General features: G+C 43.6%; 1 protein-coding gene across 1 annotated transcript in view; it reads left to right on the top strand.

Moving 5' to 3' along the window:
* mrc1a (mannose receptor, C type 1a) overlaps positions 1–19,578 on the top strand; it is a 164,133-nt gene extending 144,555 nt beyond the window's left edge. The window contains exons 24-30 of the mRNA XM_078234598.1: positions 421–653; positions 5,631–5,796; positions 10,874–11,026; positions 13,662–13,778; positions 15,903–16,070; positions 16,158–16,193; positions 18,722–19,578. Of these exons, the coding sequence (XP_078090724.1) occupies positions 421–653; positions 5,631–5,796; positions 10,874–11,026; positions 13,662–13,778; positions 15,903–16,070; positions 16,158–16,193; positions 18,722–18,963 (1,115 nt within the window). The 3' untranslated portion in view covers positions 18,964–19,578. The remainder of the gene's footprint in view (positions 1–420; positions 654–5,630; positions 5,797–10,873; positions 11,027–13,661; positions 13,779–15,902; positions 16,071–16,157; positions 16,194–18,721) is intronic.
* Positions 19,579–19,883: the final 305 nt, after the last annotated feature.

The following is a 19,883-nucleotide window of genomic DNA, read 5'->3' as shown; positions in this document are numbered from 1 at the left end:
CATATCAGAGAATTAGAATTGGAATACTTTTTAAAGAACATCTCCATGAAGAACTTTATCATTTATTTTTCTGATTGGAGCGTGATCACTTTTAAGATGCAGCAAAAAAGCATTGATGTGCTTGCCTATGAACCTCATATTTTGGAAATTTAGGGATTCATTTATATCAACAAAGAGCATATCATGGTCAGTGAACCTGTAGCTTCCTGACCTGCATTGGTATTGAGAAAGGCTTATTGCTGGCTGTGTACACCCAGAAAATCAACCCCATCATCGCAGTTACCCAAGTGCCTCATAATACATTCTAAGTTTACTAAATCAATTTGGGTGAATTGAACATCACCTTGACATCATAAAATAAATTGTATCCATACATATCTGAATGGAAATAATAAGTGTAGAATCTGATTCTTTCCACAGATCGTGCCTTAATGTTAGGGCCCACAACCGTGGCACCATCAAACTACATTAAGTATGCCAACAATTCATACAAAATAATTACGGTCAAGCTGAAATGGCAAGATGCTCGTAAAGTTTGTGAGGCCGAGGATGCCCAGATTGTCAGTATCACAAATGGCTTTGAACATTCCTTCCTCATATTAGAAGCTTCAAAATTAGCACAAAAGCTGTGGATTGGATTGAATGGCAACGAGGTAAGAAACAAGTAGCACACATGTTAGCGGGAGAAAAATGGAAATGCACTATACTTCTAAAGATATTGATTTCTGCCAGCACTCTGCACCATACTTTCAAATACATTTGACAGAGGTATACATCAAATTTAAGCTGTAAGAGGATTCATAGCAATCCCTGAGAATGGATAAGAATCTGGTTGAAGCATGGAAAATAATGAGCACAAGTCTGAATTTTGGCTGCGGGGGAGGGAAGGGGGTGGGGGGAGAACGGAGTGGATTCTTGTGATTGCCACTATTTTTCATTAATCTAAGTGATGTAGATACAGAAATTCAAAACCAAGTGATCAAACCTGCTGATGATCCCAAACTAGAAGGGGCAGCAGAAGCAACTCAAAGATTGCAGAGTAAGATGGACAAGTATGTGGGCAGGTCAATGGCAGATAAAATTTACTGTGGACAATGACATTATCATCTTTCTTATGGGAAGGAAACCATATAGATTCTATCAATAGTTTTGACGTAACTATGGGGAAGGTGATCGAGCAAGCTTACTAGATTTGATGCTGGACATGTCCAAACAATGCAGAGCTGTAATCCACAGAGACAATAGCAAGTTGAACCATGGAGCCAAGATGGCCGCCTACAAATAAGAGAAATTTCTTATCAACTGTACAATCCTCTGGTCACAGCATGCCTGTTCTGGTCTCCAAGCACAAAGGAGTAAATGACAAAACAACCAGAGGCAAAGTGAGGAAAGCTTTTCAGCACAGTGAGATTTTATGGTCTGGAATGCATTGCCTGATCGGGTGGTGGAAGAAGATTTGATGGCAAATTTAAAAAAGGATTTGGATAAAGACTTGAAGAGGAAATATTTACAAGGCTTTGAGGAAAGAGCATGGTAGTAAGGCTAATTGGAGAGATCTTTCAAAGATCCAACACAGACACCAGGGTCTAATTGCCTCCTTTTGTACTGTATTGTTCCATAATTTTATAAGACATTGAGGAACTGGAAGCAGTATAGAGAAAGAGCGGGAAAGAATAGGAAAGCTGTATACTATTAAATTTGAGAGAGATTGCAAAGATTGGTGGTACAGAGGAGTCTGGGTGTCCTTATATGAATCACAAAAGGTTAGAGTGTAGGTACAGCAAGTGTTTATGTAGGCAAATGGAATTCTGCTGATTATTGAAAAGGGGATTAGAATATAAGTTTATTCATTAGTGTCACTCGTAGGCTTACATTAACACTGCAATGAAGTTACTGTGAAAATCCCCTGGTCGCCACACTCCGGCGCCTGTTCGGGTAGACTGAGGGAGAATTTAGCATGGCCAATGGATCTAACCAGTATGTCTTTCGGACTGTGAGAGGAAGCCAGAGCACCCGGAGGAAACCCACACAGACACGGGAGAATGTCCGAAACAAAAACAGAAAATGCTGGAAAATCTCAGCAGGTCTGACAGGTTCTATGGAGAGAGAATAGAGCTGACGTTTCAAGTCTGGATGACCCTGAGTCAGAGCAGAATCAGTTCAGAGGACTGGTAAACTTATTTCTGGGAAGAGGGACTCATTTTATAAAGAAAAGTTAGAGTCATAGAGCTTTACAGCATGGAAACAGGCCCTTTGGCCCAACTTGTCCATGCCGCCCTTTTTCTTTTAAGCCCCGAAGCTAATCCCAATTGCCCGCATTTGGCCCATATCCCTCTATACCCATCGTACCCATGTAACTATCTAAATGCTTTTTAAAAGATAAAATTGTACCCGCCTCTACTACTACCTCTGGCAGCTTGTTCCAGACACTCACCACCCTCTGTGTGAAAAAATTGCCCCTCTGGACACTTTTGTATCTCTCCCTCTCACCTTAAACCTACGTCCTCTAGTTTTAGACTCCCCTACCTTTGGAAAAGATATTGACTATCTACCTTGTCTATGCCCCTCATTATTTTATAGACCTCTATAAGGTCACCCCTCAGCCTCCTACGCTCCAGAGAGAAAAGCCCCAGTCTATTCATCCTCTCCTTATAACTCAATCAATCAAGTCCTGGTAGTTGAATAGGTTGAATCAATACCCATTGGAGTTTATAAGAATGGGAGGCTATCTTCTGAAATGTACAAGTCTTTGAGGGGACTTGGCAGGGTGGATGCTGAGAGGATGTTTCTCCTTGTGTGGCGTACTGCTCCCAGCTCTTGAATGTCTCATGAAATCGTGGAACAATACAGCACAGAAGGAGGCAATTCGGCCCATAGTGCCTGTGGTGGATCTTTGAAAGATCTCTCCAATTAATCTCACTTTCATACTCTCCTCCCATAACCTTGCAAATGCTTCTTCTTCAAGTTTCTATCAAATTCCTTTTTGAAAGTTACCATCATATCTGCTTCCATCACCCTACAAGACAATGCCTTCCAGACCATAAATTTGTTAAAGAATAAGATCTCACTTATAAGACAGAGATGAGGAGAATTTTTTTTCCCTCAGGAGGCTGTTAGTCTGTGGAATTTCCTTGCACAGAAAGCAGTGAAGGCTGGGTAATTGAATTCATATAAGTCTGAGCCAGATGGATTTTCAATAGAAAGGGAGTCAAGTTTATGAGGTGCAGGCGAAAAAGGTGAGGTTTTGATTGGCCACGATCTGATGGAATGGTGGAGCAGGCTCAAAGGGCTGAATGGTTTCACCTTGATCCTTTGTCCTATGTTTGCAGTTTACACAAATGCATTGAAGGAGGCTTAAAATTGATGTTGCCCTAGGGGTCAGTGCCTGGTCCACTTCTGTGTGCACAACGGATAGATCTGACAGAAAGAGAAGAGGGCAGAAGTTAACAGCTTGAGGGGACAGGTGACCAATGCAGTTTAATACGGAGAAAACATGAAGAGGGCAGGTGTACACTGAATAGAAAAGCACAACATATTATGAATGGACAAAGGGACTTGGGATTTATTTCCTAAATGTTCCAAGTGAGTTAGATGCAATGTTGAATTATCCCTGCCCTTTGGTGACAGGCTGGGAGACTGCAGGACTGATATAATTTCAAGCAAGATATTAGGAAGGGTACCTGATGCCTTCCCAAACCTGCACTACAGTGCCAGTAAGGGGAGATGGGAAGAGGTGGCTGTCTGCCTGGTGGCCAATTGAGCCACTTAGTAGCCAATTAAGGGCCACCTCCCATCACTTAGGTGCTTTGTCTACATAGGGAGAGCCTGTTGCCATGTGTGAAAACGACCTGGTGGCTTCCCAGTGGGTGGGGGATCCTCTATGATGAGCAGTTCATGGCCCACAGAGTGGCCCTCTGGTAATGATCCCTTCATTGGGTACCTCCAGTAATGTGCCACTTTGGGTACTATCATACATGGAAGCAGGATCACCTCTTGTTTTTGACTCCAGTGGCAGGACTTGCCAGTAAATTAAATCCACAGTAAAAGAATGCCAACAGCATTTTGGATTTTATAGAGTCACAGAGGTTTACAGCATGGAAGCAGGCCCTTCGGTCCAACTTGTCCATACTTCCCCATTTTTTTTAAACCACTAAGCTAGTCCCAGTTGCCCGTGTTTGGCCTTTTTCCCTCTATATCCATCTTAACCATGTAACTTTGAAATGCTTTTTAAAAGACAAAATTGTACCTGCCTCTACTACTACCTCTGGCAGCTTGTTCCAGGCACTCACCACCATCTGTATGAAAAAATTGCTCCTCTGGATCCTTTTGTATCTCTCTCCTCTCATCTTAAACCTATGCCCTCTAGTTTTAGACTCCCCTACCTTTGGGAAAAGATGTTGACTACCTAGCTGATCTATGCCCCTTATTTTATAGACCTCTATAAGATCACCTCTAAGTCTCCTGTGCTGCGGGGAAAAAAGTCCCAGGGCCTGATTTTACCAAAACTTCACGCCCGAAATCATGGTAAAGTTGGGCGTCGGGCCTTTAACGTGATCTGCACCCGAATCCGAGCAGATCGCGCCTTTACTGACACCCGATTCGGGCGCGGGTCCGGCCCGCGCCTGAATCGGGCAGCCCGACGATTTACATGCATTTAAATCGACTTAATGAACCGGGTGCCCAACTCTACCGCCAAATTCCACTTTACTGTCTTCTGGCCCGATCCGTGTCCGCACTGTTACCGACCTGCAAAAAAGTCTGAAGTCGCTGCTGCAGCCTCCGAAAAACGGGGTCAGAGACTGCAACGGCTCTCTGACCCAGGTCATCCTCTGGTCGGGGCGGGAGGGGGTGGGAGGGGAGGGGGTCTGGCGTCTCATCCTCTGGGGGTGGGGGGGGGGGGGGGGAGTGGGAGGGGAGGGGGTGTGACCGATCATCCCGGGCGGGGGTGGGAGGGGGGTGGGTGGGAGGGGTGGGGAGGTGGGGGGAGGAGAGAGGGTGTGACATCTCATCCTCTGGTCAGGGGGGGGAGGGGGGGGAGGCATCGGCCACAGACTGGCAGTGGACACCTCCCCTGACCAGAGGATGAGACGTCACACTCCCTCTCCTCCTCCTCCCCCCCCCCCCCCCCCCCAGTAGATGATCGGTCACACCCCCTCTCCTCCCCCCGCCCCCCCCAGGAGATGATCGGTCACACCCCCTCCCCTCCCACCCCCCCCCCCAGAGGATGAGACATCACACCTCCTCCCCTCCCACCTCCTCTCCCACCCCCCCACCCTGCCTCCGACCAGAGGATGAATGTCAGAGAGCCGCTCTCTCCGCTTTCTGCTTTTTGTTTCACGTCCGGGCGCGCTGTCAGTCACCTGTTCCCACTTTCCCTCCATATCCTTTGATCTCTTTAGCACCAAGAGCTATATCCAACTCCTTCTTGAAAACATACAATGTTATAGTCTCAACCACTTTCTGTGGTAGAGAATTCCACAGGCTTACCATTCCCTAGGTGAAGAAACTTTTCCTCATTGCAGTCTTTGTTGGTTTATCCCTTATCCTCAAACTGTATAAGCAACAATAAGCACAAAAATACAAATGATTGAGGAATGTGATGCAACATTTTAAAATTGAAATATTTTCAGACTTCAAGACAGTACAGGTGGATTGACGGGTGGAGACTGCGCTATTCCAAATGGAAGGCTGGAGAACCCAAGATCAATGATGGATGTGTCTTCATGAATCTGGATGGAAGTTGGGAAACTTCAGATTGCAATGATGAATATTATGCCGCTTGTAAAATATCTTCTGGTAAGAAATATATTGCCCACGATAAATAGTTTGTGATAAACATGCTTTTCAATCTAAATTTTATTAACTTCAAAATAATAAATTAATAACACAAGCTAATTTTTGCATGTTTGTTAAGCAGTCATTGTTTTTTCTCATTAATAAAGGGAATATCAGCACCAATATCAAAACAAAGATACATTTTAATTTGTGTTTGTAGTTTCTATAAGCACATTGTTTCAAAATTTACCTCACGATAAGCCAGGGGGATAATTTTCTCCAGTTACCATGCTAAAGAGCCTCTGAAGTGACCAGGGTGGTGCCTTAAGTGTCAACACTGATTTAGCCTGCCTTTAGTGGAAGATGCCATTTTTGTAAAAGAGTTGTCACGCTCCATGCACTGGAAATGGCCTCCCCAAGGATCGTAAAGACTCTGACAATTAAATTAACAGCTAGCAACCATTGAAGAGGCCACATGCTATTTTGTTAGTTAATGCTACATTTAAATGATCTCTCTTAGCTGCGACTGGGTAAATGAGATGAGCAAGTCCATTAACATTTGAGAAACGTGATGATGAATAGTCAGCATGAATTTCAAAGCGGAAAATCTTAGTAAACATTTTGAGGCGGTAACAGAGAGATTGGACAATGATAATGCAGTAGATTTAATTTATCTGGATTTCAGAAGGCCCTTCATAAGATGCCCCATAATAGACTAATGAATAAGGTCAGAGAATGTGGAGTCAGGGGACAAGAAGGGAAATGGATTAATAACTGGTTTCAAGACTGAAAGAGTAAGAGTAAAGGGTACTTATTCAGAGAGGCAATTCTAAAGAGGACAGCCACAAATTACAAGAGGGCATTAATAAACCTGCAGAATGTCAAATGAAATTCAACACAGGTAAAGGTGAGACATTTATGTAGGAAAAATAGGGAGATCATTTATTATTTGGAAAATTCAAGTCTGGGTGGGTTGAGGTACAAAGGAATATCAGAATAGCTGTACATCAATCCACTAAAAGTTGTGACCCTGGTCCACAAGGCTATAAATAAAGAAAACAAAGCACTAGGCATTATTTATAGAGAGAAAGAATTGAAAATTGAAAAGTTACACTGAACCTGTATCAAACCTTGATTGGATCATACTTAAGAGTACTGTGTGCAGTTCTCACTGCATTATTATAAAGAAGATATTGGCTGGGATATTCCAGCTCTACCGTGGCAAGCCAGCCAAAAGAGAAGGAAAAGCTAGAGCATAAGAGAAAGCTAGCCAGTAATATAAAAACAAAAAGTAAGAGTTTTTATGGATAGTTAAATAAGATAAGAGTTAACAAAGTGGACGTTGGTCCTATAGAAAGTGCATCCAGGGAATTAGTAATGGAAAGTAGGCCAATGGTGGACGAATTAAAAAAATATTTTTGCATTGGTCTTCACCATAGAAGACACAAGTAACATCCCCGAAATAGCAGTAAATCAGGAAATGGAATCGAGGGAAGTACAATCAGGGAAGTGGTATTAAGCAAATTGGTGGGTCCGCGCACTGCAGGAAAATATCGGCCAGTTAACCTAATATCTGTCGCAGGGAAAATGCTAGAAGCCATCATTAAAGATGTAGGCTGGAGTTTTCTGGCCATTCACACCAGCGGAATTCCCTGGTCCCGCTGCAGTGAACAGGGGGTTAGCTGAGTGCCAAATTCTCTGTCCTCGCTTGCAACGGTGCCGGGATGTGATTGGCCAGAAAATTCCAGCCGTAATAGCAGGACACTTGGAAAAATTCAAGGCAATCATGCCAAGTCAAATGTAGTTTTGTGAAAAGGAAATCATTTTTAACCAATTTATTGAAATTCTTCTGAAAAAAATCACATGTGCTGTGGATAAAGGGGAACCGGTAGATGCATGGAACTTAGATTCCCAGAAGGCATTTGATAAGGCACTGCATCAAAGGTAATTGCAGAAAATAAAAGCTGATGGTTTAGTAAGTAACGTATTGGCATGGATAGAAAATTGGCTTACTAACAGGAAACAAAGAGTAGGGATAAATGGGTACTTTTCATGTTGGAAGATGTGACAAATGGTGTGCTACAGGGATCAGTGCTGGGGCCTCAACTTATTGCAATTTATATAGATGACTCAGATGACGGGACTGAAGGTATGGTTGCTAAATTTGCTGACAACACAAAGATAGGTAGAAAAGTAAATTGTGAAGAGGATGTAAGGAAGCTACAAAGAGACAGATAGGATTAAGCAAGTGGGCAAGTATATAGCAAATGGAGTATAATGTGGGCAAATGAAAAGAGTAAAAAAATATATTTAAATGGTGAGAGACAGCAAAGCTCTGAGGTACAGAAGAATCGTAGAATTTCTACAGTGCAGAAGGAGGCCAGCTGGCCCATCGAGTCGGCACCGACCACAATCCCACCCAGGCCCTATTCCCGTAATCCCACATATTTACCCTGCTAATCCCCCCAACACTAGGGTCAATTTAGCATGGCCAATCAACCTAACCCGCACATCTTTGGACTGTGGGAGGAAACCGGAGCATCCAGAGAAAACCCACGCAGACATGGGGAGAATGTGCAAACTCCCCACAGACAGAGGCTGGAATGGAACCCGGGCTGTGAGACAGCAGTGCTAACCACTGTGCCACCATGCCGCCCAACCGCTGTGCCACTGTTCTGCCCAGAATCTGGGTCTCCTAATGCATGAATCACAAAAGACTAGTGGACAGGTACCGCAAGTAATTAGGAAAGCTGCTAGAATGTTATTGTTTAATGTGAGGAGTCCAATGCTGGCGTCTCCACATAATGTGAGGAGAATTGATTGTAAAAGTCAGGAGCTGATGCGTCAGTTGTACAGGGCTTTGGTGTGACCACATCTGGAGTATTGTGTCAGTATTGGTCTCCCTATTTAAGGATAGATATAAATGCATTGGAAACAGTCTGGAGAAGGTTTATTAGAGTAATTCCAGGAATAGGTAGGTTGTCTTACAAGGAAAGGTTGGAGAGATTAGGTTTGTATCCACTAGAATTTAGTAGAATAAAAGGTGACTCGATCAAAACCTTTAAGATCCTGAAGGGTACTGACAAGGTGGACATGGAGAGGATGTTTCCTCTTGCTGCAGAATCTCGAACTAGGAGTCACTGTTATAATCACAGAACATAGAACAGTACAGCACAGGAACAGGCCCTTTGGCCTACGATATACCGAACATGACGCCAAATTAAACTAATCCCTTCTGCCTGCCCTTAGTCCACATCCCTCTATTCCTTGCATATGCATGTGCTTATCTAAAAGCCCCTTAAACACCTCTGTCATATCTGCCTGCACCGCCACTCCTCACAGCGTGATCCAGACACCCACCACTCTCTGTGGCACAGGCAGCATGGTAGCACAATGGTGAGCACTGCTGCTTCACAGAGCCAGGGACTCAGGTTCGATTCCTGGCTTGGGTTACTGTCTGTGTAGAGTTTGCATGTTCTCCCCATGTGTTTCCTCTGGGTGCTCCGGTTTTCTCCCACATTCTGAAAGACATGCTGGTTAGGTGCATTGACGTGAACTGTGCCAGACTGTGGCAACTAGGGGAATTTCACAGTAACTTCATTGCAGTGGTAATGTAAGCCTTACTCGTGACTAATAAATAAATTTTACTTTACTTTTTAACTTGCCCTTTACATCTCCTTTGAACTTTCCCCCTCTCACCTTAAATGCATGCTGCCTAGTATTAGACATTTCAACTCTGGGAAAAAGATTCTGACTGTCAACCCTATCTATGCCATTCTTCAGCTGTATACGGCATTGTTGAGATCTCATTTGGAGTACTGTGTACAGTATTGGTCTCCTTATTTAAGGAAAGATGTAAATGCGTGAGAGAAGGTTGACTGGTCTAGTACCAGAATGGGCATGTTGTCTTATGAGGAAAGGTTGCAGAGGTTAGGTTTGTATCCACTAGAGTTTCGAAGAGTAAGAGGCGACTTGATCAAAACCTTTAAGGTCCTGAGGGGTATTGATCGGGTGGATGTGGAGAGGATGTTTTCTCTTGTCAGAGAATTTGGAACTGGAGGTCACTGTTTAAAAATAAAGGGTTGCTCATTTAAGACAAGGAGAATTTTTCTTCTCTCAGAGGTTCGCCAGTCTCTGGAACTCCATTCCTCAAAAGAGAATGGAAGCAGAATCTTTGAATATTTTTGAGGCAGAGCTGTATGGATTCTTGACTAACAAGGGCGTGAAAGGTTATCGGTAAGCAGGAATGTCTGGTTGCAATTATAGTCAGATCAGTCATGATTATATCAAATGGCAGAGCAGGCTCAAGGGCCGAGTGGCCTACTCCTGCTCCGAATTCTTATGTTTGTATATTCGTATGTAACTAACCTGTAAGTAGTTCATGATTCCTTCAGATAGCATGTTGGGGCAGGGCTAGTTAATGTTCTTTAATGTTGTATTCATTTGCCAAAGGTTGAGAGAGAGAATACGCTGGGGAATGCTGTTTAAAAATGGCTGATTACTATTATGATCTGATTGCATGTTGTTGGCAGTCACTCGATGCTTTACCAAGACATTCCCATTGGCAGTGTGCACATGAATCTTCAACACCATTTGCAAATATTAGGGGATAAGGTAGCAACTTATAAGCAATCACTGGGGCCAGAATTCTCCGACCGTTCACGCCAGTGGGATTCCCGCCGGCGTGAGGTGACGTCAATAAGAATTCCCATTGACTGCGGTGGGACCAGAGAATCCCACCACTAGCAAACAACGCGCCACCTCCTGCCGGCGGGAAACATGCGGCTGGAAGGCTGGAGAATCTTGCCCCTGATTTTTTTCCCTGTAGTGTGTTGGGGGTGACTGACAAAGTTGCAGACCGATTCAACTTGGGACCCGCTTTCATGCACTTCCTGTAAAAACACAGCAATGGCAGAGGGCTAATAGATCATTTGGCCTTCCTTTCAACTGGAAATTGGTGCATGTTAAATGGAAAAGTAGAAGAATAATTTTCTTTTTAAAATGTGAATAAAACCTAATTGATTAACTGCTTTAGCTGAAGCCACTATCAGATCAGAGCAACCAGCAAGAATAATTTTTAATATTGTTTTTTTGTCAGTGAAACCACCCATTGATCCACCTCAACTTCCTGGAAAGTGCCCAGATTCAGCGCTATCTAATTCTTGGGTCCCATTCTATGGCCATTGCTACTTATTTGAAACATCAAGTACAAAAAACTGGGCTGCAGCGAGTCTTCATTGCATACGCCTTGGTGAGTACTTTGCTCGAAGTCGATGTGAAATCACAACATTTCACAAACTAACTTCCCCTTTACCTGCTTTGAAAAGATAAGTGAAGATTGAAAACTTGCCAAATGAATCAATGTCTAACCAGCAGAGCACGGATTCCAAGTAAATGTTCAGAATTACAGTGATTGTCCTTTTATAATTGAAATTACTGCTCCCAATGAACTGCAGCACGCAGACTTAATCACTGCCACTCCACCATCCATCTCTGTCAATCATACATATAAATATATGAACATAAGAATTAGAAGCAAGAAGATACCATTCAGCCCCTCGAATCTGTTCCGCCATTTGATAAGTTAATGGCTAATCTGATTGTGGCCTCAACTCTACTTTCCCATCTCCCCCATCAGAGCTATCTGTCAGAGAGTCGGTGCAGACTCGATGGGCTGAACAGCCTCCTTCTGCACTGTAGGGATTCTATGATTCTTGATTCTATACCCTTTTGACTCTTTATCAATTGAGAATCTATTTAACTCTGCATTAAAAATATTCAATGTCCCTGCCTCCCCTGCTCCCTGGGGAAGAGCATTCCATAGATTAACAACCCTTTGAGAGAAAAAAAGAATTCTCATCTCCAAGTTAAATGGGAGACTTCTTGGGCAGAATTCTCCGAAAAAGTGTCAGGTTCAATCAGAAAACTGATGTGTTTCTCCAGAGAAACAGGCAATATTCCCGATGAGATCTTCCCACACTTTGCCATTGTTTTGAAAGGGGGTGTGTTTTGTAGCATCATTACAAGGGGCGGGCCCTAGACAGGCAAGCAAGCCCGACTTCACGGAGATTGGGGCACGCTTTTTACCCCGATCTCAAAGTGAAATTAAAGAACCCCCCATCGCCGATGGACATTGGGACCCCCCTCCTCATTGACAGCATGTTTCTCCCCTTCTCCCCGGACATAGATAGCTGGCCTGGTAAGCACTGCCAGCAGCCATGTCCCTGACCACCCGAGGGATACAATGGCCTCGGAGCCATTGGCATGGTCATCATGTCTAATCTCCAGTAGTGATTCCTGCCAGCGCCACATCATGCCACCAGGTGGGCACATTGCACATTCCCAAAAGATTCGGTGTCAAGCTGATTTTGCATATTAAAATCGATTTAAATGAATCATAATCCATGTCCTCACTGGGTGTGAACCTGTTTACTTTTGCCGGGACAGCCCAGGAACACGGTGAACTGTTTGGCGCCCAGCACAAATCCTATTCAAGGGCTCTCCTGGTATTTTCTTAAAATAATGGGATTTGTACCAAGCACAACGTGGCCAGAGAATCGCTCTCCCCCTTTTTTTAAGCTGTGCCCCCTAGTTCTAGTCTCCCCGAGAGGGAAAAACATCTTCTCAGCATCAACCCTGTCAAATATGCTCAGGGTCTTGTATGTTTTAATGAGATCCTGACTCATTCTTCTGAACTTCAATGGATAGAGACCCTTGCCCAACCTTTCCTTATAAGTAAGTAGTCTCACAACACCAGGTTAAAGTCCAACAGGTTTATTTGATAGCACAAGCTTTCGGAGCACTATTCCTTCATCAGGTGAGTGCAGGATTTGTTTCTCAAACAGGGCACATATAGACACAAACTCAATTACAAGATAATGGTTGAAATACGAATCTTAACAGGTAATCAAGTCTTTACAGGTGCAGACAATGTGAGTGGAGAGAGGGTTAAGCACAGGTTATAGAGATGTGAATTGTCTCCAGCCAGGACAGTTAGTGCGATTTTGCAAGCCCAGGCAAGTCATGGGGGTTACAGATAGTGTGACATGAACTCAAGATCCCGGTTGAGGCCGTCCTCATGTGTGCGAAACTTGGCTATCAGTTTCTGCTTAGTGATTCTGCGTTGTCGTGTGTCGTGAAGGCCGCCTTGGAGAATGCTCACCCGAAGATCAGAGGCTGAATGCCCTTGACTGCTGAAGTGTCCCCCGACAGTGTTCATTCATCCGTTGTCGTAGCGTCTGCATGGTCTTCCCAATGTACCATATTTTTTCCCTGCTTTCAGATGATAGTTGTTCATCATCCTGCTATTCACATCACCGCTCTTGTTTCTTTCCTTGGCCCATAACCACTCTCTCTGGCCTTGAGTCATCAACTATTTTGTCCTTTAATCTTTACTGTCTTGCACCCTATTATAGGCCGTCTCTTTACTTCTTCATCCCACCTTCCCTTCTTTCATTTGCACAGAACCATTTCTAACCTTTCCAGGTTCTAATGAAAGGTCATCAAAATGAAAGGATAATTCTGTTTCTCCCTCCACAGATGCTGACAGTCCTGCCGTGTATTTCCAGGGTTGATTTTCAAATTCTAGCACCTGCAGTATTTTGCGTTTGTACAACTACCATCGTCTGTACAACGTTTTGTTTATTTAGTATCCGTGAATTAGCGCAATCTTAGCGGTTGCTTTGTTTGCTGAAAATGGATATCAAAAACGTAATTATTGCCCAACGGACCTGTAAATATTTTTAATGAGCCATTTAAAAAGGGCTGATCTCAATAATTCCTAGTAGATTGCAAAATGTGCATTAATCAGTCTTGCTTGATGAGTGGTTCAATTCCTTCTCCTTTTCACACTTGATTGAAAATATATCTTTATTTTCTTTTTACAGGAGCTTCATTAGTAAGCATAGACAGCGCTGCAGAAAGCTTATTTTTACTTCACACAATAGAAATATTGGCTGACAAGGCAGCAGCTTTCTGGATAGGACTGTACAAAAACATTGAAGGTAAAAATCTTTCTAATCAAGCACTGCTCCTTGGAGCCAAAATTACAGTTTCCAGTACTAACTGTGAAGGAGTTATCTGGAAGTGTAAAACATTGAGCAAGTGCCTCAAATGCTAAATCTCTGATGTAATTATGTCTAATCATGTAATTATGGAACAACACAGTACAGAAGGAGGCCCATTGTGCCTGTGCCAATTCTTCAAAAAAATCTTTATATTAGTTACTTCCTTATAGTCCATTATTCCTTCTCCTTTTGAAGCATTTGCCCATTCCTTTTCACAAGTTGTTATCAAATCTGCTTCCACCCGCCTTTCAGATATATTAAAGGGAACACTAGGTTGGCTTTTAAAGGTGGGCTGGGTTCCATCCACCCTGTCACCAACCCCACCCACCGCCTGGAAATTCCACCTGACAGGTGCTGCCAGTGCCAGTGGAAAACACTCCTGTTTTCCCACTGGCGTGGTCACTTAGCTCCAATCTGGGTGAATCATGCCCGCTATCTGTCTAGTCTATCTTGGACTCTTGCAGGCTGGCTGTTTCTGTGAGTTTCAGTAACTATCTTTTAGGAAAACCTGTAACCTGATCCTACGATGGTTTCTTCCCCTCTCAAATTTCATTTCCATGGCATTATGAATCACTTAGGCCTTTTATCCACGTAGAAATGTTAATTAGCTAACCTTTAGCTGATCAACTTCATTCTATCTTTTAATTAACAGGGCAGTTTAAAGAATAACTTTAATAATCCTGACATTCCTAACAAATCCCAGGACTTGGAGACTAAAGGCCCTATTTTACCATTTTAATTCTCAGTGCGAGGCGGACTTGAAACTGGGAATGTTTCAGATCCGACTTTTCGATCCGTTCTCAGGTGCCCCCATTTGCACCCTGCAGCAATTCTGCATCGCATTGCAAAGCCTATGGGTGGGGCTTAATATGCCCGAAACACTGCAGCTCCGATCGGAGCCTTCAACTGCGCACACACAGTAAAAAAAGCTCCCCAGCCACGTTGCTCCTGAGCCGGATAATGCTTCCACCTGGCCCCCACAGATATTGCCCCATCCCCACAACATAACTGACCTCCTTATCCCCCAACCCCGCCCCCCGCTACCCAGACCAATCGTGGCCCCCTGCTCCCCTTCCCCCCCACCAATCACACTCAGAGTGGCAGCTGACCCCCTTCCCCCTGACTGATTGCACGCAGAGTGGCAGCAGACCTCCCTGCCCCCTCCCCCACCAGAGAGCCATCTGACCCTCCTCCCTCCCTCCCCACCAGAGAGCCATCTGACCCACCTCCCTTCCCCCCCAATACCGATCTGAGCCAGAGAGCCACTGGAAGCTCCGAACTTACCTCAGCAGAAGCTGGAACGCCCGATTGGACCTTTGCGGACCATGTCTGTTTCGCACCAAATCTGAATGGGCAAACGCGGTCATAAAGGGGGAAGTGCTGGTAAGTTTGGGCGTGCAGCCCATTAAGTCAATTTAAATACATGCGAATGCATTTAAATTGACGTCGTGGCCGTTTCAGGTGCGGTCCCGACGGTGACCATTTTCGGCTATTGGTAAAGGGGGAACGGGCGCAGAGGTGGGCGTGGATCATGCTACTCGCCTCACACCCGACTTTACTAACTTTTTGCGCCCGATTGATGGTAAAATCAGGCCTTAAAAGTCTGTTGACGATTAGCAAAGCCACTCTATTGACAGTTTACAATTGTGGATAGCTTGAACCTTCTTCCCAGTAAAGCAAATGGAGTTCCACTTTAACCTATAATGAGCAAGTCAACCAGGGTCGATGTCAGCAAAACTCAGAACAGGTCACACGACCCCCTTCATTCCTTCGTTTTTCCCTAAGTTAAAGACAGAATATCAAAAAAAGCCTGATAAAACCTTGCATTTGTAAGACTCCCTTTCCTCTTTACGATGCTCCTGAAAACCTACCTCTTTGATCAACCTGCGCCAATAGCTCTTTATGTGGCTGGTGCTAAATTTTGTTGATGATGCTCCTGTAGAGTGTGCTACATAAATGCAAATCATTGCTGTCTTTTGTTGAAACTAAATAGCATCTATTTGGCATGAGAGAATTCTGGGCACCTATTGACAGCATTAACTATTTGGTTTCTCATTTCAGAGGAGTGGTTGTGGCTGGATAACAACGTGGTAGATTTTGTAAACTGGAATAAAGGAGAACCTTCCAGTCAGAAAAATGAAAACTGCGTTGAAATGTTCTCGCAATCTGCTTTCTGGAACAATGCTCCGTGCACAGTATATAAACAGTTCATTTGCAAAATGCCGAAAAGTAAGTTAAATGGTACCATCGCTTCCAAGAGAAAAGTTTCCTTAATGCGGGGTTTACTGAAAATTAACCAATATTTCTTCTTTGCAGTTGTTGAACTAACTGAGGCACCTTCACGGTTGGAAGGTAAGAACTATGTGCAGCAAATGAATTATTATTGCTTTCCCTGCTTTCTACATTTCTATTCACTCTGAGAATCTCCTTGATACTCTATAGCATTCTACTGCTGGGAAAGTAGGATGGCAGAAGTTAGATACTTCTTTATGATTATTATGAATGAGTTGACCAACATAACTGACGCAGCACAGTGAAGGTAAAGTCGCCATAGTCCCAGGTGACAATAGGCTGCTTTCCTTTTTGAGGGAGGAGAGCTGACTGGTATGATTTAACCTGAGGATCACCACACCTCAGGCGAGGGACAAGGTTAAGATGGCGGTGCCTTCATGAATAACCTCAGCCAATACGGGAATTGAACCTGTGCTGTTGGCATTACTTCCCATCACACACCAGCTGTCTAGCCCAGTGTGGTGCAGCAAATGCCAGTTTACGGTTCTGACCTCAGATGTTAGTCTTGGACCTAACAGTCCAGCAGAAATTTATAAATCTCCTTGGGGAAAAGTGGTACTAAACATTGCTAATTCTAGTGCCACTGTTCTAGTACCTCATTGCTTAAATCCCAACCTCAGGTGCTTTAAGCACAGGAGTATCTCCCGGAGATGAGGAATGGAATATCAAATGTAAAGTCACATGGTTGGCACCTGGCATCCTCTAGCTGCTGTGATGGTCTGGAAACAAATCTTACTCACACACTCTTGGCAGCAAAGATGTGAGGCCATGTGGACAAAGAATGGTGAAAATCACAAATAAAATGTGAAAGTCACCAAAATTGTGCCATAAAAAAGTTAAAAGCAGAAAATGAAAAAAATACATAATCTGTCAACAGTGTGAGTGTTGAGCGAGAATTAAACTCTCATCATTTGGTGGGAGTGTGTGGTATGGGGCAATAAACTGTTGATCTTTTTAAACGTTTTGTGAAGGGTAGGTCGTGCCTCACAAACCTTATTGAGTTCTTTGAGAAGGTGACCAAAGAGGTGGATGAGGGTAAAGCAGTTGATGTGGTGTATATGGATTTCAGTAAAGCGTTTGATAAAGTTCCCCATGGTAAGCTATTGCAGAAGATACGGAGGCATGGGATCGAGGGTGATTTAGCGGTTTGGATCAGGAATTGGCTAGCTGTAAGAAGACAGAGGGTTGTGGTTGATGGAAAATGTTCATCCTGGAGTTCAGTTGCTAGTGGTGTACCGCAAGGATCTGTTTTGGAGCCACTGCTGTTTGTCATTTTTATAAATGACCTGGAGGAGGGCGTAGAAGGATGGGTTAGTAAATTTGCGAATGACACTAAAGTCGGTGGAGTTGTGGACAGTGCGGAAGGTTGTTGCAGGTTACAGAGGGAGATAAGCTGCAGTGCTGGGCTGAGAGGTGGCAAATGGAGTTCAATGCGGAAAAGTGTGAGGTGATTCACTTTGGAAGGAGTAACAGGATTACAGAGTACTGGGCTAATGGTAAGATACTTGGTAGTGTGGATGAACAGAGGGATCTCGGTATCCATGTGCATAGATCCCTGAAAGTTGGCAGCCAGGTTGATAGGGTTGTTAAGAAGACGTGCAGAGTGTTAGCTTTTATTGGTACAGGGATTGAGTTTGGAGCCAGGAGGTCATGTTGCAGCTGTACAAAACTCTGATGCAGCCGCACTTGGAGTATTGTGTACAGTTCTGGTCACCGCATTATAAGAAGGATGTGGAAGCATTGGAAAGGGTGCAGAGGAGACTTACTAGGATGTTGCCTGGTATGGTGGGAAGGTCTTATGAGGAAAGGCTGAGGGACTTGTGGTTGTTTTCGTTAGAGAGAAGAAGGTTAAGAGGTGACTTAATAGAGGCATACAAGATGATCAGAGGATTAGATAGGGTGGATAGTGAGAGCCTTTTTCCTCGGATGGTGATAGCTAGCACGAGTGGCCATAGCTTTAAATTGAGGGGTGATAGATATAGGACAGATGTCAGAGGTGGGTCTTCACTCAGAGAGTAGTAAGGGCGTGGAATGCCCTGCCTGCAGCAGTAGTGGACTCGCCAACATTAAGGGCATTTAAATGGTCATTGGATAAACAGATGGATGATATTGGAATAGTGTAGGTTAGATGGGCTAGATTGGTTTCACAGGTCGGCGCAACATCGAGGGCCGAAGGGCCTGTACTGCGCTGTAATGTTCTATGTTCTAAACTTGGATATTTGTGCCTCCAGTCTCCTTTAGCTCTTTGTTACCAACATGGCAAGGTGATAACCACTGGCTGCATGGTGCTGCCTTTCTTTTCTTGCAATAGGGCTAGTTTATGATTGACTTGGGGGGGAGTAGGTATGAAACGTTCTTCGAGTTTTGGATTGGAAATGGAAGATATAGCTCTGGATACCACATTGGGGTTTTACCTCTCTGCCCGCCCACCGGGATTGTCCGGTCCCGCTGAAAGACAATGGACTTTGGGCTGACCTGCCACAGTCCTCATGGCGGGTCCCACCATTGCAGGGCGGGAAAGTCCCGGCCTTTACCTTTGTGACATTGCTTTAGAGGTTCATTGCGTTTTTTTTTGCTTCCTTTTTCAGTTTTGCAGCCAAAAGAGACCCCATCGCACAGCATGACTGCCGTTGTGGTGGTGCTGGTGATTGTCTTTGTCGCAGGTGCGGTTCTTGCCGGTTACCTCATTCTAAAGCGCAGGAGGACGTCAACAGACCCGGATACAAATTTCGATAACAGTCTTTATTTCAACAGAGAGACGACAGCTGCACCCTGCGATTTGAAATCTCTGGTGCCAAACATAGAACAGAACGAACGTGCTTTAATGTAATCTGCGAAAAGAGTTTAAAATATTTTGAAATAAATCTACTATGAACAGTTAGACTGGAAACCAGCTTTAGTATTTGCCTGAAGCATGCTTTTGCTGCAATGTTTTGCACTGAACTCCATAATTATTCTGCTGTGTTACTGTCTCTTTATAAAATATATATATATTGATTACTTTTGTTTTTATTCATAGCTTATCTTCCTGGTATGTTTATAGAATTATGTTTAGTATTTTTGCCATCACAATTACTCTCAATTTCTTGTGAATATGAAAGGTGATGCCTCGAGGCATCATGACAAGGAAGTTATCAATACATTAGCTGCTTTTAAGTCACCTCAAGAGCTTATTGTAACTATCTGCTTAAGGGTTCCAGTGAAGAAATCATGCAAAAATCAGATCACGAGAAGCATAAGCAAAAACCATGACATTATATAAAAAAAGCTTTATAAGTCCACTACCATCTGGTTAGTTTTTAAAAACAAACCTGCAAGTTTATAAAAAGTTAAATGATCTCTTGTGAATTTGAAAATGACAACAAATTGCATTCTTCCTTGATTCTTTTATTAAGGCACTTAATAAAATTTGTGACCTGTCGACAGCAGGGGTGTGCGAAACTTCTTTCCTGTTTGTGTATTGTATTTATTTTAGAAATCGTCCACATTGTTCATGAGTATACGCCTCAGAAACTGGTAGTTTACTATTAATAATGGTGGATTTTGTTCAGAAAGACAAGACTGTGGTACTGTACTGAAGAGTTTGAACATGTATTGGGAAGACTTTGTTGGATAGCGTAGGACACAAAAAGGATGTGATCACATTGTATTTCACCATCGAAACACTTCCCACAGATGTCTTGAGGGAGAGGACAGTTTGCAGGCATCTTTCAAATGTTAGTGTTTGCAGATACCTATGGAAAATCCCGA

The sequence above is a fragment of the Mustelus asterias genome, chromosome 2 (assembly GCF_964213995.1).
Source record: "Mustelus asterias chromosome 2, sMusAst1.hap1.1, whole genome shotgun sequence".
Lineage (NCBI taxonomy): Eukaryota > Metazoa > Chordata > Chondrichthyes > Carcharhiniformes > Triakidae > Mustelus > Mustelus asterias.
This window is presented reverse-complemented; position numbering and strand designations above follow the sequence as displayed.